The sequence below is a fragment of the Etheostoma cragini genome, chromosome 5, assembly GCF_013103735.1.
Source record: "Etheostoma cragini isolate CJK2018 chromosome 5, CSU_Ecrag_1.0, whole genome shotgun sequence".
Lineage (NCBI taxonomy): Eukaryota > Metazoa > Chordata > Actinopteri > Perciformes > Percidae > Etheostoma > Etheostoma cragini.
In genome coordinates, this window is record NC_048411.1 from 9,071,860 (window position 1) to 9,098,367 (window position 26,508).

Here is a 26,508-nt window from a genome sequence, read left to right on the forward strand (position 1 = left end):
CACGACTGCGCATGCGCGAAGGGATAAACCCAATAGCGTAGCCCTTAGAGGGCGAAGCCTATACGAAATATAACTAAGACTTTTTCTGTTTACACAAAAAGCTTATTTCTCTCAAATATTGTTCATAAATATGTCTAAATCTGTGGTAGTGAGCACTTCTCCTTTGCCGATGTAATCCATCCACCTCACAGTTGTTGCATATCAAAATGCTGATTAGACAGCATGATCATTGCGTTAACCCTAACCCCAACACCAGATACTGTTTTTGGACCATCCCCCAGACCCCCACAATACAGTAACGCTGCACAATTTCGAGTGGCCTTTTATTGTGGGCAGCGTAAGGCACACCTGTGCAATAATCAGTGCTTGTGTGCGATGCCAGAGCTCTGCTCGTAGTGCCACAGATACAGATAAACTGTATACAAAACATTTTGAGTTCTGAGTGTATTAATTCCTTTCCAAGGTGAGCCCGTAGTTGTAGATTTTGTTGTACTGGACTGGATTATACTTACACTCACTTTTAAGGGTGTAACTCTGATTCAAGAATTGTGTTTGTGTTTGTGTGTTTGTGTGTGTGTGTGTCTATTTGAATCCCATTTCCTGCATCTCTACATACGTGTAGGGACTCTGTTGACAAAATGATAAATTCTATCAGAAAGAACCTTCCAACCAAGAAATAATATAATATTAGACAGATTTGAAAGTGGGGGGAACACAAACGGGATTTTAAAAAGTACTCAAAAGAGTTCATATTTTGTTGTTGTTGCAAGTTGTCCACGACCACTTTCATTCAATGAGGGAGGCAGAATTTGAGAAAAAACTTCAAAATGAAATCCAACATAACACACCACTAGCTACCTGTATTGGGAGGATTTGTTCACGGATCTTCTAAAACCAAAATTTACTTTTAAGGTGTCCAATTTTCCTTACCTCGGAATGCACTTAAGGACATTGTAAGAAAAAACAAGGTAGATTTCTGGGATAAAATAAAGTACTGGCTTCTTAAAACCCAGCAGAACTATGCTAAAGTTGCCATGGCAACACTGTTTCAGCTCAGATAAATCAATCTTGATCACAATTCAAACCATTATTGTTGTTGTCATAGTGTTGTAGTTACAAAAAACATCTGGTAAGAAGCACAGAAACAATGACATGAGGAAAAAAATATAGTGGAAACATATGGAAATATGATCTGATGCAATTATTTTTGCTCAAATCTTTTCATTTATGTTTTCATCTTTCAACGTACAAAACAAAACAGAGCATCTCTGAACTCTCATCCCACCCTCACTCAAGTCATGAATCACGGAATGGGAAGATAATGTTTTTTTTCTTTACCATCAACAAAGAAAGTGTGTGTATGTGTGTATGTGTGTGTGTGGGTGTGTTTGTGTGTCTGGCTGCGGGGGAAATGTTGAGCAGTTTAAGTGAAAATCTAACTTTCTAGAGTTTAATATTATATACAGAGCTGCCTTTCCATTGAGGTAGTTTGAAAACTTTTTCTTCTTTTGGCAAAATCTTTCATTTAGAAAAAAAGAAAGAGGCGAGTTAGGTAAGTCATATTTTGATCAAAGCTCAGTAAAAGATGAGCAAATCCTGTCTTTAAACAAATCTTTTATTATGTAGGTTATATGCCATTTTTGAACCAAATTCAGAACACTGAGTCTGTACTTGGAGGTTTAAAAAAGCTGCACTGACTACTGGAAGATTAGAAGGTCTCTGCAGGCCAAGAGTCTTTTCTAAATTGGATCCATCTTTTGAGAGAGTTAGTCACAACTGGATTAGTGTTAACAAATGTTGAAGGGAGAGAAAGTAAATGTGTGGTGTGTAACAACATTTGTGAGGCTGCATTTTCCAAAGAACTCCAACCATTGTCAGAACTGCTGCCCATCCATTAGGTTTTTCAATGTTGGTGGCCCAGTGTAGGGCTAGACAACTTGTTCGTTTGGGGAGTTGCAGGATTGACTTCTGGGGATGAACAGGTTTATTTCCCCACAGGAATTTAGACGTTGTTTTGTCTAATTCAACAAAAAGAGACTTTTGTAATGAGTTCAGGAATAAGCCGCAAAATATATAAGAACTTGTGCAAAACAATGATCATTGGTCAGTCACAGAGGCGGGGCACACCAACAGTTCTTCACTGGTTCATGTGACATGAAAGTCTATCTTGCCTCATTAGATTTTCGTGTCACATGAACCTATGATTCTTGCAAGATCTCGTGATATGACGAGAATCCAGCTGTATTGCAAGGTATGAAAAACTCACTTTTCATTGCTTGTGCAAGGTAGCCTGAGAGCTAAGGCGTGCCATATTTTTGTTGAACACCTGTAGCTGCCAGTAGCACCTCACTGGTTCTGTAAGCTGGTAGTTCAGACACAAACATATTATTTAAAGCCAGGTATCCTTTGTGTTCCTGTGATTCTCGCATTATCTCGTGATATCGCAATGATACAGCTGTCGTGCAAGGTAGGGATGTAGAAAACCAAAATGTAGTTATGAACCTAAAAATGTCTGTCTTTAATGATGTGACTTAAGACAGTATACACTTAATCAAGGCTCTTAATGCAAAGAAATTGAACAGTAACTCTTTGCTCTTTTTTGTCTTGTCTTTTACAGAACTGGAGATGCAGCAACAGATGCTGCAGGAAGGATCCCGAGGCTCAAGTTTCTGTGGGCCTGAGACAGGGAAACACACCAACCTAGACTGTATTTCAGTCCCACATCAGAAGATACAAGATCTCCATAACAATGGTAGGGTAATGCCATTCAATTATCAATCATCCACTTGCACTAATACTAATATATACTTTATTAATCCCCTAAATCCCACAAGGGAAATTGTTGCGCCGTCCGTTGCTTAGCAACGCCTAAGATAATTGTAATTGGTTTAAAGAAATACTATAAAACTAGAACATGTTTTTCAGTGTAGACCAGCCCAACCCTTCTCCGCAAGGTTGTGCAGGAGGGCCTAGCAATGGTGCTTCACTCAAGGAGAAAGACAGTTATGTAAACTGGCACCTCTCCACCTGTCCACATTTTGGTACCCTCCAAAAGTACCCTCCGGTTCCCAATCCAACTCCCTTCAGACTGAGCAACTCCCATAAACAGACTCATCTATTACAAGGATGAGTGTCAGTAATGAGAGAAGACATTTTATTAACCTAACTTTTACAGGTCAACAACAAACTTGTGAATGTACAGTATGTATGTAATGCATGTAAGGTCTTCCATTGTTGGATTTTGAGGTAACCATTTATCTAGAATTTTTTTTTCAGTTTTTTGGGCAGTCTGTTACAAGCTGAAGAAATGCATTATCTTGCTGTTGTGTGAATGTGCAGGCTTCCATAAGCTCACGTTGGTCAACACGTGGTACGGCTCTTTACGGCCTCCCATCAATCCGGAGCAGAACATCACCATGGTCCCTACTGTCACTGATGGCAGCCAGAGGTAACCTACATGCATTGAAAAAAATGCTCTTTGTTTCATTTTCATGTACTTTTCTCACCACACATGTGCATGTTTTGTACACCATATAATGCACTACAGCCTTCAAATGACTATTCCCAAAAGTGGTTTGTCCACCAAAATATTGATTAGGCATTAACTTTTTTCCAAACTGATCTGAAAGAAATAGTAATAAAATCACTATGACCTCTTATGACTGCATTACTGCATGTGTAGGGGTCATGTAATGTGATAAAATTGCATGTCCACTCTGTAATGCTAACGGAGGTGTCACGTTATGAGTGGCTGCTGTTCTGACTTGGATGCCCAGGCTGTAATGATAGCGCATGGCTGCTAGCTGGCTGGGGGCTGACTGTGGATGTGTCCCCGGGCCGGGGCTGTAATGATAGCGGATGGATGCCAGTTACCTGGGGGCTGACGGCGGATGTGTCCCCGGGCCAGGGCTGTAATGATAGCGGATGGATGCCAGTTACCTGGGGGCTGACTGCGGATGTGTCCCCGGGCCGGGGCTGTAATGATAGCGGATGGATGCTAGTTACCTGGGGGCTGACTGGGGGCTGACTGTGGATGTGTCCCCGGGCCGAGGCTGTAATGATAGTGGATGGGTGCTAGTTACCTGGGGGCTGACTGTGGTTGTGTCCACGGGGCTGTTGTCAGCTCTCATCCCAACTGAAGCCTTGCAGCACCGAAAGACTGAGGCAGACAGACCTGGGTAAGTTAGCCAGCGAAATTACCATTACATAAGTCGTCTTTCTATATGGTCAACGTTGCTGATCAATTCGTGGGTTAGACCAGAGTTGTGAACCAGGGTCAAAACAATCATACTAAATACGTTGGAGCGGAATTGTCCATTTCTGTTACCATTACCATCACTATGTCTCATTCTAACGAGTTAATGAACCACTGAAACGATTTTGGAAACATTATTTTAAGGTACAAAAGAATCGTTGGTGTTGATCCATTGATATTGAAATCAATCAGTATCGATGCACAAGGTCTGTTGTATTACTGTGTTGCAAAGTACGATGTAATCAATGACAAAATGATGCCATGTGGCAGAAAAAAAGTTGTACTACATTGACTGAGTATAACTGTCCTCCACCCCCGCTACCAACACAGACTTTATTGCTCTTTATACCACTCATCTGATGTTGAGAAGGGGCTGTTTTGAACCAGACATACAGTAGTATACTTTTGTCCACCACGACAAAGGATCCTCATTGACTTTAAAGTTTCCTTGGTGCTGGCACATAATTTTAACATGAATTGCTACCACCTTGTAATGCAATGTTAAAAGTAGGGTTGCACAATTAATCGTGATTTTATTGAAATTGCAATATGGACTAATGCAATATCTAAATTGCAAGTTTGGTGCAATATTTGTTAAAGGCAAATCATGTGTCAAAGCATAGGTCTCAGCCAACAAGTGTATCCTACAGGCTAAAGAAAGTGGTTTGGTACAGACTCACACCATTATAATTTTACTCATTTTAATTTGAAAGTTTTTTTAATACAGCACCCGCTGCTCCGATTTTCCAACCAATCTCCTTCTCCATTGTCCCCTCACTCGCGAAGAAGACCCCAAGGTATTTCAACTCCTTCACTTGGGGTAAGGATTCCCTACCAAGACAAGTCACTCAACTGGTTTCCTGCTGAGAACCATGGCCTCAGTTTTATAGGTGCTGATACTCATTCCAGCCGCTTCACACTTGGCTGCGAACCAATCCAGTGAGTGCTCAAGGTCACAGGCCGCTGATGCCATCAGGACCAAATCATCTGCAAGAAAGCAGCGATGAGATCCCCAGGACACCAAACTGCAGCCCTTCGCCCACCTGACTACACCTCGATATCTTGTCCATAAATACTACAAACAGGATTGGTGACAAAGCGCAGCCCTGGCGGAGGCCAACCCTCACCTGGAACAAGTCTGACTTACTGCCGAGAACCCGGACACCCCTCTAGCTTTGGTCATACAGATCTGATCCGTTGTTCCACGACCAGCATTGTTCCTCTTCAACCCGAGGTTCAACTTTAATATAACAATTTAAAATAACATGTACATATGAAATTTATTACGATATAAGGGAACATCATTACCATTACATAACCAAATGACTAACCGGAATCATTGTGTTAAGAAACGGGTACTTTCCAGGATTGTTCCAGTGATGACAGAAATTCCGCCTGATGTCCTTTTTATTGTCCCCTTTCTTTGTGTGTGGAATTTCAAACTTGGGTGGATTCATAAGGACTATGGTTGACTGCTCCTCAGATCTCTGCAGGGTAAATCCAGACAGCTAGCTAGAATATCTGTCCAATCTGAGTTTTCTCTCCTACTTCTAAAACAACTTTTGAACATACACATGTTCCACCAAAACAAGTTCCTTCCCGAGGCCATTTTGCCGCGGCACCATGGATCCGTCCAACGCTTAGCGATTGCTTCAAAGTTCTTACAAATTAACTTGCAAAGACAAATTTAAATTATATATTTTTTTCTTTCTTCATGTTTCTGTAAAACATATTCTTAATATTCATCCATTTAGGGACTTAGCTTGCTCTTTGTGTTCTTTGTTTTAATGTGTGAATTTGTGTCCATAACCAGGTATTTGGGCACCGTCCTGGGATCTTCTGTCATTTCCACCACAGTGCTGGGAGACGACCAGCCGGTTAGCACAGCAGTTCGCTTCCAGCTCCAGCACAGAGTACAGGTTAGCTAAATATCCCTAATGGCCACCATTCTTTTCTTAATTAAATATCATATTCCTTATACACTTTTCGATACTTATTACAGAGTCCCACTGGTACTGTGTATGATCCAGTGTGTGCCTTCTGGGACTTTGATCTCAAGTAAGTACCAATGAACATTTTGAAAAAAGTGTGGGCAATTTCGAGGCCTCACATTTCACCGTAATACTAAAGTTATCTAACCTGTTTCATCAAAAGAATGGGAAAAATGTCTTCAAAAAACCTTTAGACAGGGGAACATTGTCATTTTTGGCATGCCTGTGTGAATGTAGAAATGCAAGAATGTGCTGTTTGTGTCTAACTAGTCCCGAGGCCGGTGGGTGGTGGAATACCAAAGGCTGTGATGTAGTCTCCAAAGAATATGGATACACTGTGTGCTACTGCAACCACACCACCAATTTTGCATTGCTGTTGCAGGTTTATGAAGCCCAGGTAACATAGCTCTCTCCAATTGTCATTGTGTATTTTGCGTAGACTTTCATCTACAGTATATGCTGCTATTTACAGCTCATCCTTTGTGTGTGTGTGTGTGTGTGTGTGTGTGTGTGTGTGTGTGTGTGTGTGTGTGTGTGTGTGTGTGTGTGTGTGTGTTGTGTGTGTGTGCAGTGTCCCTAAATCTGACCGTACCACCGTCCATAAGAACCTGATTGTGGCTTTGGGCCTAGCTGAGTTGCTGTTGATGTGCAGTGATTTGGCGTCTGCCAATGAGGTGAGAGTCCACTCATGACGCATTTGATGTGTTTATGAAATAATAAAAAATATATATATATGTATATTTTTCTACATTCTTCTCAAAACAATAACGGCATGTTCTGTGCCGCATCTGAGCAGCTGACTTTATTTGCAGTTATAAAGGCTGGGAGAGACAAAATGTTCTTTACTCAAAGAAAGAAAAAACTCCAGGCAGCGAATCACAGTTGCTGAATTTGCAACAAGACACCATTAATTATGAAGTTGTGGTAGACGTTGTTTCACAAAGTTAACAAAGCTCCCCCCTAACCCCGGTGTGACTTTTAAGGGAGTCTTCTAGGATCTATCCTACAAGGTTTAAATTGTGTTCACTGTTCACTTCAAATCAATTTCTCTTTACAAAGACCCAACAATTCCAATAATTCCCCCAAGCATTTAGTGCAACAGTGGCGAGGAAAAACTACTTTTAGGGAGAAACCTCGGACAGACCCAGACTCTTGGTAAGTGGTGTCTGATGGGGCCGGTTGGGGGTGTGATGAACTGTGGCATTATAGTCACAACAAAGATAATGGAACTATGACTAGAAATAGTAGTTGTAGTAAATGGCTTATCAGGCCATTACAGGGCATTGTTGGGGCTGAGTAAAGTGAGATATTAAACCTGATATTAAACAGAGATCTCAAAGGGAAATGGGACTTTACAGACAAAGAGATGTTTGGCCTACTTGTAAAATTGCAAGCCTGATCCACCTCTGGAACAAAGCAAAGCACATGGCTCCTCAGACCGCAGCAGCCAGCAAGTCACATATTGGTGTCATTTCACAAAATGGCCCCAGGTCCGAGAACTCTGACCTCGCTTTGGTTCGTGGTCCCTAAACATGGGAGCCAACTTCGGCTGTGAAAATATAAAAGTTGCTGACAAACAGAAACCTCTGCTGTCCCCCTTGACTCTAGTTGAAACAGGTCGGCGCCCAAACGTTTGCTAAAACTTCCATTTTGGAAACAAAGTAGATTTAATTTAGGTGGTGGAAGCACAGTGGATTCAACGTAAAACACACACCGGTGTTTTCATATGTGAAGAAGAAGGAAACAACGTTTTTCTTTTCGAAAGTCGATTGAAGTTGCTCCTCTGCAATTTGTGTTATGACATTAATGTGATTTTTAATACGCATTGCTGTACACATGATTCATTAATCGGATTGGATTGCCAAGTCCAGATGAATAAATCTCAGTTTTGCTGTTGAGACACTGTTGAGATGTTGTGTTCAATATTGTAGCTTGTTAAACTGTAAATGCTCGATTTGTTCGTCCACAGAGTTAAATTGCCGACGAGAACGCCACACCGCGGCCCTGCGTGACCCAACGGAGCTGTTTATCTCCACTAACAATCTTAGCTTCTATAATGAATGTAAATGTACTCTTCTTAAATGGCGCTTTTTGTCCCCTGCCCGTACCCTGGTTCAGACAAAATCTCAGAGTCGGTCCTACTTTCACATTAGTCCAGGTAAAAGCACCTAGAGTCAACCCTCCAATATCGCCACAATATCAACATCACTGTATTTTGTCAAAAATACTGTGATATTTGACTTTCTTCCCATAATGCACAGCTTAAGCCCCAGTCCACAAAACACCTTTGTACTGTATGTGCTTAATCTTGTAGGCAGCGTGCTTTGTGGTGACTGCACTACTCCATCTCTTCTTCATGGCCTCCTTCTCCTGGATGCTGGTGGAGGGCCTGCTGCTATGGAGCAAAGTTGTGTCCGTCAACATCAGCGAGGACCGAAGGATGAAGCTCTACTACATCATTGGCTGGGGTAAACTCTCATCTCCCTTCAGTGACTTAGCGCTGCAAAGGACGAATGTAATTGGTTTAAAGAAATGCCAATAAACCAGAGGACATTTTTCTCCCATTTAGGTATACATTGTTGAATCGCCAGTCCTTCCGCCCCAGAAAAATATTTAAAAAAAGATCTGAATAGAGAAGATAGAGAGAGACAAAAAATAAAATAATGAAAATTGATTAAGTGCTGAGTGTATTTTACATACATAACAAATTACAATCCACCAATTTTACACATGACCAATATGAGGATTGTGCAAAACACATTTCATGAAAGACAGGATATCTGCAGTGGGAATGAACTATTTGGAATAAAGGTTAAACATCTTTGGACAAAGGCACCATGGTGACCATGGCGCCTTTGTCCGATCGGTGGAGATCGTAATAATACGTATCTCCCAGTGAGAGTTTAAGTCTGAGATCCAGGACAAGTGCTCACATGTACAGTTTATTTGTGTTTTGGCCATCCTTGATTACCTGACTTGTAAAAGGCTCTGGGAGTGGATTTCACTTTATCCTGGTTCCTAGATGCAGATTTCAGGGGGGTGGCATGGAATACGTAAAATATTTAGAAAAGGTAGATTTTTCCTCCTTAAAAAAATGAAAGACAACCCACTCCTCAAAAGATGTAATCTGCCTATCGCCAGACCAAGACTTATCCAATAGATTTGAGATTGAGCGTTGGTCTGGGGAGTCTGCTCAGAATTTTCTTTGCACAAGAGGTGGGACCAACGGGTATAGTTCAAATTTCTACGCAATTGGAAGTCCTTCAACCTTCAATCAGACCAACGATCCGGGTGACGTAGAAGTGACAGCAACATCAACAGTTCGCTGAGCTTCGGTGGCGTTCGCGTTAGGTTGAATGTAAACTAGAAGCTGCTTGGTCGCTTCTCTCTAAAAACCCGACAGTAGATAAGCCAGTTTGTGATTGATTTACCGCAAAATTGTGAACTGAAGCAGGAGAATTTAACGTGCAGGTTTCCAGACTGAGCTGCAGGGCGAAATCTAAAAGGTAAAAAGGGGGCTCAAAGGATGCACAGAAAAAAAGAAATGGGTACACTTTGCTGTATTGGGGGGTTAAAGGATCACAACAGATTTGTTGTTGGGATGTATATGATTCCTAAAAAAACATCCCTAAACACGTTGATGTTTTGAATATGCAGAAAGTTTTGAACAATACAGGGGAAGAATAATGTATTTGAAGGAGAATTTTTTTCACTAATCTTGATCACTATAGTACATAATACAGTCAATAGAAAGAAAAAAGATCTGAATCGGTGTAATCAACACGGAGTAGCTGCAGCTATGTTTACAAGCTTCCACTAAGCTAAAACGGCAGACACAAACTGCAAATAAAATGTCTGTGCAACATAGACAGGGTTGTTATGTAACAACAAGATGCTTTTTCACTATTTCCATGAAGCCATTTATTTTTTGCATTTTTGCATTTTTTGCCTTCCCCAAAATGTTTTTTCTTTTCCCAGTGTTGTGTCTCTCTGAAGAATCACACAGATGTTTGACTCTGTGGTCTACACATGAAGAGCCATACGGATGTTTGACTCTGTGGTCTGTACATAAAGAATCATACAGATTTTTGTACAGGCAATCCTGATCTTTTCCAGCCGACCGGATTGAACTGAAAGCACAGCACGCACAGTTAGCACGCAGCTACAAAGATTTGAAGGTGCACGAACCCCGTGCCGCGACATCCAAGGTGTAGTTTCAGTGGGCTCGGTTGGATACTAACCCGTAGTCAAATTTTATCTCCAGTTAGCGTTTAGCACTGACTTAATGTAGGGTCTTATGGCTTTTTTAGATTCTTAATTCCATCCATGTTGTCACAGAAACTCTATGGCTCTACATTAATGCTCCCATCAGTGTGGAACTGGCCCCTCACCAAAAAATAAAGACACTTGCCACAGGGCCGAACAAATTTTCTGGGGGGGACCCCCGGTTATAAAGCGTCCCCTCCAATGTTGAAACAAAAGCTAGGCCTTTGGCCTGGTTGCGCACTAGCTGGAGGAATGGATGTTTCTGCCCTCTCTCTCTCAGACAGATGATAGAGAGAGTTCATGTGGGGACACAGTGGATGAGCTGGGTCTCCCTTTTATTTGATTCCTTCTGGGAACTGAAACCAAGAAAAAGAACAAGACACTTTCACATGAAATGCTATATTTTTTATTAGTGCTGCACGATATGAGGACTATTTTAACTGATATTGCGATTATGATACGATTCACAATATTAAAGGGAATGGTCATATTTCATTAAATTGACCGGATGCTCTCGCTGTTTAACTTTTTGACATTGTTGATCTGACATGAAGACATATTCAGCAACTGCATCGTCTATTTCTCACTAAAAATGTTTAGAGGGCCGGTTTTGATATCCGGGAGTAGAGAGACCCACGTGACGTGTTCGTCCAATCAGTAGCAATGGCGGTTGTAGGAGATTGGAGTTTTCTTTGCGTGTCATGGGTCAGTGAAGAGAAGCCCAACAGTGTTCAATGCTGGGAAATGGGGCAATCCCTTCCGTTGAAACAACGCGTGTATGGACATGTGCCATTGTACTTCAATCCAATTCCAATTAGTGGCCCCGGCAAGATTCTTTTTCAAAGTATGCATAAGAATCGTCCACCCGCTGAAGTGGTTTACTGCCCCAGAAACCAGCTGTTCTTTTAATATTCACTGTGTATGAGAGTGTGCTCCTAGTGATTGGGTTGTTGGTAAAATGAGTCTCGCCTTGCCAGATCTTTTCTCCACAGGAGACACTCCACAGGAGACACACTGAAGGAGTGTCTGGCTAGTCCACACAGTATTCCTTTATGGGAGAAAAACATGCTCTGGTTTATTGGCATTTCTTTAAAGCGGAAGGTGACGGACATCCGGCCTAAAAGAGTGAAATTGGGCGCGGACCGCCACTGCCCAAACATCCGTTTTTGTGCATTTGGAGTGAGAATGGGTTATTGTAGCCTATAGGAGCTGCTGGTGGGGCTCTTAGACTTTTGGATTGTTTGTCCTCTCCACTGATGATTTCTTGATGTTAACTTATATCACTATTTAAAGAAACATTATGTGGTGGGCCGGATGTGATGTGATGTTCAACCCTTAACCCAGTTTCTTTTTAAACAACCTGCAGCTGTTACTGTTCATGTTCCCACTGTGTGTGAATAAGCACCACAGACACTCAATATTGAGGTGTCCCTCTCAGCTCTCCCAATGCAGATGTGCCCAATGTTCCTCTTCAGACTAAATACAAGAGAACAGAACAGACTCAATTGAAACATTCTGATTATTTTGTTGTCACAACATTGCCACTGTTCATTTTCTTTTATCTTTTGGTTTTCCAGGACTACCTGTTCTAATAGTTGGTGTAACAATGGCAGTATCAGTGGATGAGTACAAGGCAGATGATCACTGCTGGCTCAATGTGAAGACTGACACCATCTGGGCCTTTGTGGGACCTGTTATATTTGTCTTAGCGGTATGTAATCACTGCACTGTGCGGGCGTGTGCAAGTGTGTGTATTGGCGGTATGTAATATCACTGTGTGTGTGTGTGTGTGTATGTGTGTGTGTGTGTGTGTGTCTTTCTTCCCCACATTTATTTTTGTAGTTTTGGGTGTTGTGGTCATGCTCATTTGTGGACCTTTTTAAAACAACTTTTAGCCTTTGAAAAGATCATACTCTTTAAATCTTAATAATTGTTTTGTCTTACGAGTATCATTGTGTTTGAAATGTCTAATAAAATATTTTAAAATTAGTTCATTTACACGTGTGAAGGACGAAGGAGAAAAAGAGACCGTAATAATTTATTAAATCAACCCTACATTTATACAGGGACAGGCTACACTTTGTGTTAAAGTTTTTTTTCCAACCTGGATCCTATTTTTCTATGATTTTGTGGGACTGACTGGAACAACAATTTTTATTATTTGTATTAATTAAGTTATTGGGCAATTGCTCATATTCAATTTTGTACTTACATGCTCAGATTGTTAGTCTAAGTGTGTGACATCATGATGGAAATGATCCCTACAGAGAAACCATATGTTTGTTGGAGAGTAAGATCCTTTGTTGTTCAAGATGAAACAGCCTTCAAATCAGTCATCTAGAACACGGGTCATTTAGAGTCAACACTGTCAAAACCTGTCTTGCTTCGTCTGTCCCCTGTTCCAACAATCACCCCTCTGGTTTTGTTAAAATAAACCCTTCAAGTCACCCGTTCACATTAAAAAAAATAATGGCTCCATACACTCTACAAATAGTGTTTATTTAAATGGAGTCTATCGGGCTTGGTGATGGCCATTTTAACTAAAAGAATTATACTTTTTAAACAGAAGGGTTTATCTCTGTAAATGCATTTAATATTTTGCTTTAAGGCAACAGTGCTAACCACTGTCTGCACCTAGTGGTGGAAGACGTATTCAGATTCTTTACTTAAGTAAAAGCACAAATAGCACACTGTAAAACAATAACAAGCCATTCATTTAAAATGTTACTTCAATAAAGTATCATCAGGAAGATGAAAAGTAAAGACAAATCCTCCCATTTTAGGAACTGGAAATGATCCAAACAGTAGTGTGTTGAATGTCTAATCATTTCAGCTGGACTTGTAGGCTGTTATATTGTTGGCTAGTTTAGATGATAGATAGATATAGATATATATATATATAGATAGATAGATAGATAGATAGATAGATAGATAGATAGATAGATAGATAGATAGATAGATAGATATTTATTTATTGAGCCAACAAGATGAGAAATTATAGTTTTACAGCAGCAAAACCAGTCACAGCACAGACTATAAACATAATGAAATACTAGGATACAATATACTGTATATATACATACAATATACATAAAATAATAATAGAATAAAATAAAAGAAGAAACATTTGAAAATATACCAGTTGTTATAATAGTTAAAGTGAGGAAAATAAGTATTTGAACACCCTGCTATTTTGCAGGTTCTCCCACTTAGAAATCATGGAGGGTTCTGAAATTGTCATCATAGGTGCATGTCCACTGTGAGTGACATAATGAAAAAAAAATCCAGAAATCACAATGTATGATTTTTTAAATATTTTTTTGTATGACACAGTTGCAAATAAGTATTTGAACACCTGAGAAAATAAATGTTAATATTTGGTAAAGTAGCCTTTGTTTGCAATTACAGAGGTCAAACGTTTCCTGTAGTTTTTCACCAGGTTTGCACACACTGCAGAAGGGATTTTGGCCCACTCCTCCACACAGATCTTCTCTAGATCAGTCAGGTCAGTCTTAGTGTAATACCAACAGAAACCTTGGAAACGGTTGTCCCAGCTCTTTTTAGGTCATTGACCAGCTCCTCCAATGCAGTTCTGGGCTGATTTCTTAACTTTTATTAGGATCATTGAGACCCCACGAGGTGAGATCTTGCATGTAGCCCCAGTCTGAGGGGGACTGACAGTCATGTTTAGCTTCTTCCATTTTCTAATGATTGCTCCAACAGTGGACCTTTTTTTGACCAAATTCTAGGTGATAGACAGATGTTCAAATACTAATTTGCAGCTGTATCATACAAATAAATAGTTAAAAAATCATACATTGTGATTTCTGGATTTTTTTTTTAGATTATGTCTGTCACAGTGGACTTGCACCTACGATGACTTGCAAACAGCAGGGTGTTCAAATACTTATTTTCCTCACTGTATAACAAAACCTTGTATTTTATAAACTACATGTATTTGGTGTGCAATAATCTTATGTGTAAAGTACCTAGTAACTAAAGCTGCCGGATGAATGTAGTGGAGTCAAAAGTTCAATATTTCTCTCTGAAATGCAGCCGAGTAGAAGTAGAAAGTGGCATGAAAAGAAAACACTCAAGTAAAGTACAAGATTCTATCATCCACATGAAGCCTGAGCTTCCATAAACTTTCTGTATATTCTTTTTTTCCCATAGCAGATAGATGAGGAGGAGAGGTAAAATGAAATGAAGGGCATCAGCTGAGTAGTGTTAGTGTGATTTTCCATGCGGCCTGAGGAGGAGGGTAAACGTGTCCTCCTCTACATGTGCGCCTGAGGCCAAGTGGATGTGCAGCGGCTTGTCTCATGATTGCTGGAGGCCATGTTGATGCTGTTGTCTTCCCCCACCCCCCCAGGTCAACGCTGTTGTGCTGTTCAGGGTTGTCATGGTGACTGTCTCCAGCGCTCGCCGCCGCACTAAGATGCTCAGTCCAAGCTCGGCAGCGAAGATGCAGACCTTTGACCTCACCTGGTAAGATACAATGGCTTCTCTACCTCTCTCAGCCCCCCATCTCCTCCTGCTTTTTGTGCACTCCCTTTCAAGAGTTTTTTTTTCTACCGGACGCCCACACTCTCTCCCACACTCTCTCCCTCTCCCACAGACAGACATACTTGCTGTTTCCTTTTTGGGCCGAGCCAGCCACAGTCAATAGAGACAGTGTGTGTTTGGGAGTTTAGGTCGGGAGTCTGCTGTGGGAGTTGGAAGGGCTTATCAGCTTAACACCTGGTCCCAACACAACTGCATGCGAGAGCATAGGTTTAGTTCTAACAGTGGGAGGGAGACATTTTTAACCGGGGGGTCTGCGGGGTCCTCCTTCCCAAAAACCTTTGGAGCGTTAATCACTTCATATCCTGTTTCTGAAATCATTGGAAAACATTTACTGGTAAGAAGGGTTGGATCCAAAAATTAACTGTACGGGTATCAATTTGTTGGGTAGCTGTTGCAATTGAAATTTGGGGATTCCAATATTCATTTTTAGTTTTGTCATTCCTTCAATACTGCAATAAAGTTAAGAGAGATAGAAATCAACCCTGAGAAACAGCCCCAAAAAGGATATAAGCATGGTTTGAGCCCCCTGAATGGTTATTTTTACCTTTTTTTGGGGAGTGGTTTGTCTTTCATATTTTTTTGTAAGGGAGAGCAATCTACCTCTTCTAAATATTGGGGGGGGGGCATATCCCCTGCATCTTCCCTGAAATCGACACCCATGAACGCATGTATGTGTGTATTTGTGTGCGCGATTCATCTCCTGTCTGCTACATTAAGCCATTAATTGTGTTATTTTATGACTGCTTTTGTCCTGTAGCTTCCATCTAGCAGTGTTTCATTCTTTTCAAGCCCTTTACAACATGACGTAGGATCCTCAGTGTTGAGTTACAATAAGTTACATTTAGAGCTGCAAAGATGAATCACTGAATCAATAAGTTGTAATATTACTGTCAAATAAGTTGTCCACTACACACTAATATAATTCTTTAATTGACTTGATTTATGTTTGATGAAAAAAAATCAAAACATTTCAGATTCAGCTTGTTAAATGTGAATATTATCTATATTCTTCACTCCTCTGTGACAGTAAAGTGAACATCTTTGAGTTGTGGACTAACTGAAAATGAAATGACGTCATCTTGGGCTTTTAGGGAAACACTGATCCACATTTTACACCCTTTATGACCTTAGCTGTGGTTGAAACCGTTCCGTGTCACGGAAATAGTGCACTGTTTGCCATTTTGTAGAGGTGTGCAAATTCTATTTGGGACTATTTTCAGCTGCAGATTAACCGAAACTTGGTGCTCCAGTGAGTGTTTGTTGCAGCAGGACAGTATGTGTGATTGAGTCAAAATAAACTACAGTATTTGTGTTCGTGGTTGTGATTTTGAGCATGTCACTCCATGCAACAGTGTGGCTCATTGAGGGTTTTTGGAGGAAAACAGCACTTAATGGCACAGAATAAGAATTATCAGGCTTGGATACACTCACTTGTCAGTAAATACATTCTTTTCATTGGATTTGCTGACAAACAAGAAAATATAGAATATCGACAGATTTTGCCTTTAAATCGAGTCGACTTGAACACTGAAGAAGACTAAAGCATTATTCCCAAGGGATAAGTATCTGGGGACCTTGTGTGACTAATAAATTAGCCCCCCCACATCTGAATTTTGTATGGCGTATTCGCACGGGATAAGCAAAGCCAGCTTTTACTCAAAATTACTGACATATCTGTATTCTGGAGTTGGGTAAAAAGAGGTGCACGGGGACTAATATTATCACAGGACCTCTGGGTATGGTCAAATATGGTAGGTTATTTGAACAAATTACAGACATGGCTGGGATTACTATCACAGACAACCGCCATAACATTAGAAATGACCAGAGGTCACCAAGTAATACTAGTCCCATACGAATAGGGCTTAAGGCGGCATTTAAATTACATTTTTGTTTTGCTAAATTTTGGTTTTTAAGCAAGTTTTGAGGCAAAAGCTTCAGTAGAAGAACTAATTTCCGCTTAAACTAACATGCCCAAACCATCAACATCCTTGTATACTGGGTATTGATAGGAGGCAGCATGTATACTCCACCAGTTGGTAGTTGCCACGATAATGTTAGTACCTGACCGTCATGTCCCAATCGGGCATTGGCGATGGTCTTCGTCGTCGGCCATTGAGACTGCAAAACAACCCCGCAGATTCCAAACCAAAACAGGTCAGAAGTGTTTCCACATTTCTCCCATTCAGGGGCTCTGAAACGATGGGGGGATGCGAGGTGTAACCGTAGCAAAAGCTATTTATTGTACACCAAAATGTAGCAATGTAAATGTAGCCTAAGAAAGTGGGCCACATCACTCCAGTTCTGAGGTCTTTACGCTGGCTTACGGTCTTTCAGAGTATTGAAAATACTGCTGTTGCTTAATGAATGCACTTAATAGTTTAGGGGGCGAACTACGTTTGCACGTCTGGGAAGAGGTCTGCTCTCTGCCCACAGAGTCAGAACTAAACATGGAGAAGCAGCGTTCAGTTTACATGCACCGCATGTCTCTTTAAAAACTGCTTTGAACGCTATGATGAATCATCTATTGTTGCTGAAATGTGCTATATAAATAAAGGTGCCTTGCTTGAAATGAGCTTGTAGTAAAGAAACATTCTGCTTCATTAAAAGAAATATATATTTTTGTCTTTCAACCACTTTGCTTCAATGTATTGCCAGTCAGAGGTCTGTCAGGTCTGTTGGTTTGTTGCTATGGTTACAGGATGATCGTACAAGCATGTCTACTAATTCAGCTACTGTATAGTTATGAAAGCAACATTTCCATCAACTTAGCCACCAATGCCACAATGGTGCAGATGACTTCTGCCCATATGCATAATGGGGATTGCATTTCTGACAACATATAGCTGGAAGCTGGAATCCATTATTTTAACAGTCTATGGTTTGAACCTTTATGCTGCAATGCAACAATGCTAAACAGTGCACCGCCGTGCAGACAACACAGAAGATTCAAGCTTCCACATGTAGATTGAACTTCTGCATTTCCCTACTGTAGTTTCCCATTCAGATTTTGTCTCTGACTGATGGAAATGCCACTGCGTTGCCACCCTCATTCCCTCGCTAAAAGTCCATGTCTCTGCCAGCTCTACAGTGCTTTTCAGAAGATCTGTGGGAAAAACAACTTTCACAAATAAAAGGGAAGAGAGGGAAGTGAGTGCCGGCTTTGTCCTTGCAGACACAGTGCAGCCTGAAAACTCAATCTCTATACCCAGGTGCAGCAGTGTGACAACAATAGTGGTTTGAACAAAGGCAACCTTTACTGTCTTGCCCCATTAAATGGTTTTTGGCTGTATAAGCACCAGGATCACTGAAAGGAACAGAGCTAGAACTGTGGTAGGCGGTAAAATCTTTTGCTGTGCAGAGATGTTTGATGAGGATTCAAGGAGGAAATATTCTAAAAGAGAATGTCATCAAAATACCTTGGAAAATCCACTTTGCTGGCATTTTTTTCTGTCTACACTATTTTTGTAAAAGGCTTGACAACTAGAATGTATGCAGTAACAGAGCACTGATGAATCATCTTTCTATGTGTGTTTGCAGGGCTGTGACCCGTCCAGTTCTCATCCTGCTGCCAGTGCTGGGGCTGACCTGGCTGTGTGGAGTGCTGGTCCATCTGTCGGTAGTAGTCGCCTACGTCTTCATTGCTCTCAATGCCACCCAGGTAAACACACAAACTTTCACCACTTTCCTGGCGTGGTTTTCTGAAATAGCAGGCAGTTGACTTTTTCATCAAAAAGAACTCTATAAAGGAAACGTGCATACTCTGCAGCAAACAGCACACCGACACAGTTAGGCTAGGTCCAGCGCGGAGGCTCCGCAATCCATATCAACATGATCAATCTGATTCTTCATGTAATCTCTCATAGACAAAATTATGTTATATCTTTCAGAGTTGACATTTCCTGTAGACATATATAGTTTCTGACTGGGAATCCATACATTCCAAGATTCCCTATGCGTGCCCTTCGCCTGGCATCATGGCGGAACTGGAAGTTGGAAGAAAGCAGCAGAGACCTATTTGATAATGAATTTGTCAGATAAAAGCAAGTGCCTTGCAGTGGAAGGGGGTAAGATATGTGGACAATTTATTAAAGGGAAAAATCCCACAAATTTGAATTTGAGAAGCGTGCTAACGTAGCTTAACTTCAGGTTTCAACGTAAGGTCTCATGACATGGTGCCCTTTGGATGGTTTTATATAGGCCTTACTGGTCCCGTATCTTCTGTATCTGAAGTCGCTTTTCTGGAGACCTTAGTGGTCGCTATTACCATATCTGAAGTCTCTTTCCCAAAATTCAGCCTTGGTGCAGAATTACAGCCACAAGAGCCAGTCCCACAATGAGCTTTCCTTAGGACGTGCCATTTGTGAGACTGTAGCTTTATAATGTCATAAGAAGCATATTTCAGATCCGAGCTTTCATTTTCGAAAAAAGGCAGAGCAGGATACCCAGGACATGGTTTACACCTATTGCCATTTCTAGTCACTGGGGGACCATAGGCAGGCTGGGGGAACTCATATCAATGTTAAAAAAAAAACTCATGAAACTCAAGTGAAATTGTCATGCTATGTGACCTTTACCAAGGTAAAGGGGAACAATAAGCACCCTTTCCCTGAGACAGAAGCTAACCCCGATACAGGGCATGGATGTATGGATCCAGGGCCGGGTAGCATGACGAAGACAACCGCAGGACAGAGAACACTACAGGAGGGCATTCACTGGCCACCTGATAGCTGGTTAGTAAATACGCAGGAACACCATAATTAGGAGGAAGCATGGGGTAATATGTACATTTATACTGGGATGTCTACACAACTGTGTGAGTTGACTGACTTCCAAAAGTTTACCGCTGTACTCGAACCAAGGTTGAAAAAACACCTGTTGATGTGTGTCTTCATCACACATTCTGCACTTACTGTGGCGTCATGTGTAGACTGTTTACATATTAATGACCATATATAGGCTAGATGTTATGTGCTGGTGTTATTGTTTAATACATTGTGAATACATATTTCTAAAATTGTATACTGTTTTTGTTGAGTTCTTATAACACAATACTTTTATCAACCTTTTTGAATCCCCCAACATATAAGTTATATGGGTTATTACCCATACTACAAAGAAAGATTAAGCAACACTAAAAAAAATTAAAACTCAACCAAACCAGCAAACCCACTTAAAAAACTAATCTACCTAAACTGAATTTGAAAACAAAAATTGTAAACAAAATAAAAATAAAAACTAATGAAAAATGCAAAACTATAATAACCTTGGTGCATGCGCATGTTCGTGTGTGTGAGCGTGCGTTTTTGTTCCTGGGTGTGTGTGTGCGTGTGTGTGTGCGTGTGTGTATGTGTGTGCGTGTGCGTGTGTGAGCATGCTTGTAAGTGTACGTGTGTTTGTGTGTGTGTGGGAGAAGGCAGTGAGTCCTTTGAAACAGCAGGTCATACCACATCTACCTCCAGTTCTCCTCCCCTGATAACACCGCAGTTACTTCCTCCTCAGACACTCTTCCCTCACTTGGACCCTAATACTTTACACTGTCCCTGTTATTCTTATACTTTCAGTCCATTGTATTCATCTCTCTCCCTGTCCATCCTTATCCCACCCACCCCTCTGTGCTCTCCCTTGGTCTTTAATTAATCAAAACGAGCTAGCCCCTGGGTGACCCCCGGAGAGCTGCTAGTTAATTTAGATTTACTGCCAGTGTCCAGCTGAGGGCAGATAACGCTACAGTAGGAGTTCTTCCTCATGTAAGTAGGAGGATAATGCTGAGCCAGCCCATCTTCTTCTTCTTCTTCTTTCAAAACGGTTATTTTACTGGGCTGCTTCAACAGTCTATAAAAGCAAAGTGTGACGGAGAGAGTCTTTGTGGGCCATGCAAGCAAAGTGAGGGCCATGACGGCAAAACAGGGCTGAAAAATAGGTTTAAATCTACTAAACTAGCCTTAGTCTCTGATCTCACTCAATCTTCTCCTTCTGTCCACTAAATACCTGTATCACCACTGATTTATTTAGGCTGTCTGATTAACGCATATTTTTTGATTACAAGACAAAAGTGTGGTGCATGTAAATACACGTCTACACACTGCAGTATAGCTACTATATTTCTGTCATTTAAATTCACATATTTATGAGATTATATAACCCTTGGATTATACCCAATAATTCATGTTAAAATAATGAAATCTTTTCATGAGTTGTTTTTCATTAAAGGGGCTGTAATTCTGAAAAAGTGGGCTGGGATTGCTTCCATATGGCTCTCACAGACAGTTCTCCAGCCTACAAATAACTACACTTTGCATCGCACTATGGGTCTGATACCAGCACACAATGCACATGAACACAAAACAAAGCAAACAAAGCAACAACAAAGCAGTCATTTCAAAACCATTATGGCCGTCCATGATTGTTTGATTGAAACCCCTTTCCCCCCAGTGCTGAAAACATCCAAAAAGGGACCAGACTGACGTGAACTATCTTGTGATGTTGTGGTTTTAGCTGCTGGCTAATGTAGCTTGCTTGCTCGCTAACTGGTCAAATAGCATTACCAATACAAAAACGTAACAATGTGGAGGAAACAGAAGCTATTTTATCAGAAGGCTATGAATAAGGGACTTTTTGTTTATGTTAGTTTTTTAGTCTTTAGTCAAAAAAAACTTGACCTTCCCTTTGCTATTAGGACATTTTTCCATGACCCTTTAAAATGATTGGGAAAAAAGGCATGACCCTCACCAACAATTTCTTGATGCAGATATCCAAATAAGGTTTATTGTACAGCTCAATTAAGATACAAAGTCTTTGGCGATTAGACTCCATCGCTATACAAATATTTTGTATATACATAGGGGTAGAGAACCATCAGACCCCCGGATGTAACCTAGACACCGGTGGGGGGGAGAAAGGGGCCCGAAGACAGGACCGGAGGAGGCTCCAGACTCGGGCTCCTGGAGTAGATGACTGGAGGTGGAAGGAGAGGTGGAGGGTTGCACTCCTTGCTGGCAACAACAGCTGAATAGCAAAGAGAGAAACGATTATTTAAAGCAGAGTTGTAACTCTGTGATTGGCCCTAGCAATTTTGTGTATGATTCTGATTGGTTAAGCAGACAGGTGAAAGCCTCCAACAGCTGAATCTGAGTTAGATAGAGCATTGATTAAAAGTTGGGTCTTCCTGATAGGACTTACACTGAGCTGCATTTCAATCAGGAGAGACTAGTTGCAGATATGCTACAGGTATACACACCATGATAAATTATATATTTGGTAACAGCGGTATTCCTGAAAGATTTTACGCTGAGCTACGTTACTTCAAATACTAAGTTACCTCTCTAGTGAACTAGATTTCACATGAAAGAAAACGTTGAGACCATTCAACAAAGCGCTATGGGTAATAACAAATCCAACACATCGGTTTAAAGAAATGCCATCAAACCAGAGCCCGTTTTCCCTCCACCCCGGAATGCTGTGTGGACTAGCCAGACCCTCCTCAGCAGTGATGTGGAGGAAGGTCTGGCTATGTGAGACTAGGCTCCTACTGCAGTGGAGCCTTTATAATGAAGGGTTCCCCCGCTTCTTCAGCACATCACTGGATGTACAGGAGGTCAACAACCCACTTCTTAGTGAAAACACTTTGCCCAAATCCCAGATACAATGGAGAGATCCAACGTGGATTCAGTTCAGCAATGAGTTAAGTGCCGCACCGTGCTGAAATTAAGCACATAAAGAGGTATTTTGCAATACATGGTTCCCTTTTTGTTGGTGAGGAGAGAAGCAGAGTTTGTCTAAGAATGAGCTGAGTACTAAATGGATTTGATGAGGAATTGTCAACAAAAGCTGTGTGAATGGAATTGGAATTTTTTTCTTTCCACTTTTGACATGCCTCTCATCCCTCTCTCCTCTCTGCAGGGCCTGTACATCTTCTTGGTGTACGCTGTTTACAACAGTGAGGTAAGGTGGTATTCAGTCCATTGTCAGTGCTGCTGCATGTCTCCACTGAGGCAGAATATCGAAATGTATCTTTGTACGGTATGTGAAGCTGCAAAACCAGTGGGTGTAAACGCTGCTTTTCATTTAGGTGAGGAATGCCATAAAGAGGATCAAAGAAAAGAGAAAGGCCTTATCTTTCACGGTGAGTGAGTAAAAAGCACACAGCAGTGGTCAGGCCCATTAGTACGGGACAGAAACAAAACTCCCTCTCTCTTTTTTTGCTTTAATAGTAGTGTAGTAGATTAGTCCATATGTTATACTTTATAATAATCATAATGCTAATTCATTTTATTTATAAAGCCCTTTTAACAACAGTCAAAGAACCTTTACAGAGTTATAAAAAAGTACTCCACATTGTGTACACACTATTTGGATACACACATTTAAAAGCAAATCTAAAAAAGTGAGTTTTGACATGTGATTTGAACATGGACATTTAGGATCCAATCCTCACGTTAAAACACTTCTGATTGGGTTGGGATGTATTTTCAGAACTGTTCCCAGCCAACCAGCTTCCTCCCTTCCCAGAGGGCCCCGATCACCTCCTGGGGCCGCAGTCCACTGACCCCCTCCAGCCCTGAGACCAGTGAGACTTCTGGACCGCCTAGCTCCACCTCCACGTCATTGGTCATCAAGAACGGTTGGTAAACAGAGGGTTGTGCGTGCGTGCATGCGTGTGTGCGTGCGTGCGTGTGTGCGTGCGTCTGTGCGTGCGTGCGTGCGTCTGTGCGTGCGTGCGTCTGTGCGTGCGTGCATGTGTAACAGTTAAGCTGATTCCCTGACATGCAACCATACTGTTTAATGTACAGTGTATAGCTGTTTTAGTGAATTATTTTGTAGATCATAAACAACTATTTGTATTCATTGACATATAAAGTTAGACGAATGGAAATAAGATTATACATTATTTTAATTTTTATTTAGAAATGTTTACAGGAAAGTAGTTGAACCGATAATATTCCCCCTGCTGAAATTCTTTCCCAGCTTCCCCGGGGTCGTAACAGTCAAACGGTGACTATGACCGGGGCACAGACGGTCATGATGTCGCAGTCTTTTAGCAGTTGTTGCAGTAATTTTAAGCCGAGAAAACGGTTGCTGTTTTTGTTGTTGTTGTTACGTTTAGCCGATAACAGGTGACTGTCAGCCAGGTACAGAGCTCCGCGAGAGGGCAGGTTTTTACAACCGTCAACACAGCAGCGTCTAGGAACTCCACTGCGCTGTGGGGTAACGTTAATGTCCAAGAGTGCCGGATTAGCATCTAGCTAACGTTGACGTTGTGGGACGTTGGGTTCAGAACTCTCTACCTGGCACCCCCGTAAACTTTGAGTGTGGGGAGGAGGGGCTCTCTCCAGTATTTTCAAATTGGACTGCAGTAACCATTTTAGACGCTAGCTGTCAGTATCACATACTAGACCTTTAAAAATCTTGCTGTAAGCATTTTCAGAAACGTCAACGGAGACATTGTACAGGGAAAATCCCCTTCAGAACCAGAGTTGTTCACAAAGCGTTCACTGTTGATCTAAAGCTGGGACCACTTCACTGACATGTCCACCTCTGCTGTAAATATGACTCTATTCTGCACTTTCATTGCTTTTTGTGGCTGAAATAAGTGAATTATGAGTGATAAGGATAGAGCTCAGATTGCAGATGATCCCATTTTACATTATCATCATATTTTGGTTTGTCCCATCACTCAGCAGCAATTAACTGTTCAGAAGGCAAAATAACAAACGTAAGACAAAAGATTTAATACTGAAAAAAAAGTTCTTTGGGCATTCATAGTGTTTACATTGTTGTTTCTTTGTGTACATTTTATAAAGTGCTTGTTGTACCGTGATTGGGGTTGCTTGCGTGTTTTTGTCTTACATGTGTTGAACTTTATACAAAAATGCAAACTTTAAAAACAAATGAGTGTGTTTTTTGTCTTACAGAGAGCTTCAGGAAGGAAAGCCTTGTGAGTTTTTCCTTGAAACCAGCATCAGGAAATCAAGTGGGTAACATGTATTCAATATCCCTCCAACAACTAAGCATATGACACTGTTTCAACATGACTGAGTATTGTGTACTGTATGTCTTTTCAAACAGGTGGTCCAGCTGACTGGGTTCAAGCCATCAGGTACAACACCTCTTGATATTGGTCATGAATCGTTAAATAGTTGTTATAAGTTAAAAATGTGAATAAGGTGAATGTTATTGAGCCCACATAGAGACAGTGAAGGGTCCCAGCATCACAAGAACAGACTTTAAGCTGTGAAATATAGGCAGGAAATCTTTGCTCCCTTGTCAAATATTAGATTTTATAAGAAGAGAAATACTCACGTCGGCTATCTTTTCAATAGGAAATACTCATAGTGAAAAATGGCGATCAATATTTGATGATTAAGATGACTTCCTCAAATGTCTTTTTCTGTCTTGTTTACATTCAAGGCATTTTTCATATTCAAGAACCTGGAATTGTATTGCAGCTAGCAACTAATCAATTCAAGATTGCTTTCAATTGTCATTCAGCAAAACCCAGAAATGTAAAGCATGAACGGTTGAAGAAAGCGTCTAATCTAACAATGACTTAAATCGAAATGATTGACAACTGATTGGAAGAGAAAGAGCAAAAAAAAATATATATATATATATGTATACATAAACATACATGTATACATATATATATATATATTTTTTTTTCTTCCGTAGGTTGTCTCCATTTACCTGCACAGTGTACACGCATTAGGCCTGTGTGAAAACTGCCCTTGGGGCCTTTTGTTGATTTGAATGTGCAGGCAAACACAACAGATGGTCCCAATTTTTTTCCCAGAGGGTCAAGTCACTGTCAATGTCTCTAAATTGCCTGGCAGTAAGGTAAAAAGGAAGTTTTTTAGATAAATTAAATGTTTAGCCGTCTGTGAGCAGCGCCTGATGGATGGTGTTTGAGTGCTTCATTGTTGACGGACGAGACAAAAGGAGAAGTTCATTCCCTTAATCAGGGACGGACAGGGCTGGCTATTCAAGCTGTCAGCCATTAACCACTCCAACACCTGCTCTCTCTCCCTCCGCATTACATTTCCCCTCCTTTTCTTGCTTTCTCTTTTGTACACAAACACGCTCGCACTGCTGTCATGCGAAAACATTAAACATCAGATTGAGCCAGGAGTCGTTGCAAAGCGCCTTTCACTTTATTTCCCCACAGGTTGTTGAACTTGGAGTGGAGTGGATCCTGATACTCGGCTACAATACGCATGCACCACGCTGAGAATAAATGGAGAACTGGACACAGAAGCAGATCACACCTTAAGAAGAGTACTGCCGCCACACACACACACACACACACAAACACATTCTAACCCCCTTCAAAATTCGATACTTAGTTAGGTGTCTTTGGCGTTTGTTATTCATGCAAAAAGTCTCCTTTAGCGTCTTATTAAGACGCGCTTGGTCGGGACTCCGGGCGTCACA

At 41.1% G+C, this 26,508-nt stretch overlaps 1 protein-coding gene across 1 annotated transcript in view; it reads left to right on the plus strand.

Moving 5' to 3' along the window:
• The window catches only part of adgrd2 (adhesion G protein-coupled receptor D2), a 43,382-nt gene extending 17,077 nt beyond the window's left edge, over positions 1–26,305 (plus strand). The window contains exons 8-24 of the mRNA XM_034872236.1: positions 2,333–2,399; positions 2,618–2,752; positions 3,340–3,448; positions 6,069–6,174; positions 6,258–6,313; positions 6,517–6,651; positions 6,719–6,920; positions 8,561–8,714; positions 12,090–12,223; positions 14,885–15,000; positions 18,619–18,739; positions 22,981–23,022; positions 23,150–23,203; positions 23,554–23,701; positions 24,993–25,051; positions 25,147–25,177; positions 26,243–26,305. Of these exons, the coding sequence (XP_034728127.1) occupies positions 2,333–2,399; positions 2,618–2,752; positions 3,340–3,448; positions 6,069–6,174; positions 6,258–6,313; positions 6,517–6,651; positions 6,719–6,920; positions 8,561–8,714; positions 12,090–12,223; positions 14,885–15,000; positions 18,619–18,739; positions 22,981–23,022; positions 23,150–23,203; positions 23,554–23,701; positions 24,993–25,051; positions 25,147–25,177; positions 26,243–26,250 (1,677 nt within the window). The 3' untranslated portion in view covers positions 26,251–26,305. The remainder of the gene's footprint in view (positions 1–2,332; positions 2,400–2,617; positions 2,753–3,339; positions 3,449–6,068; positions 6,175–6,257; positions 6,314–6,516; positions 6,652–6,718; positions 6,921–8,560; positions 8,715–12,089; positions 12,224–14,884; positions 15,001–18,618; positions 18,740–22,980; positions 23,023–23,149; positions 23,204–23,553; positions 23,702–24,992; positions 25,052–25,146; positions 25,178–26,242) is intronic.
• Positions 26,306–26,508: the final 203 nt, after the last annotated feature.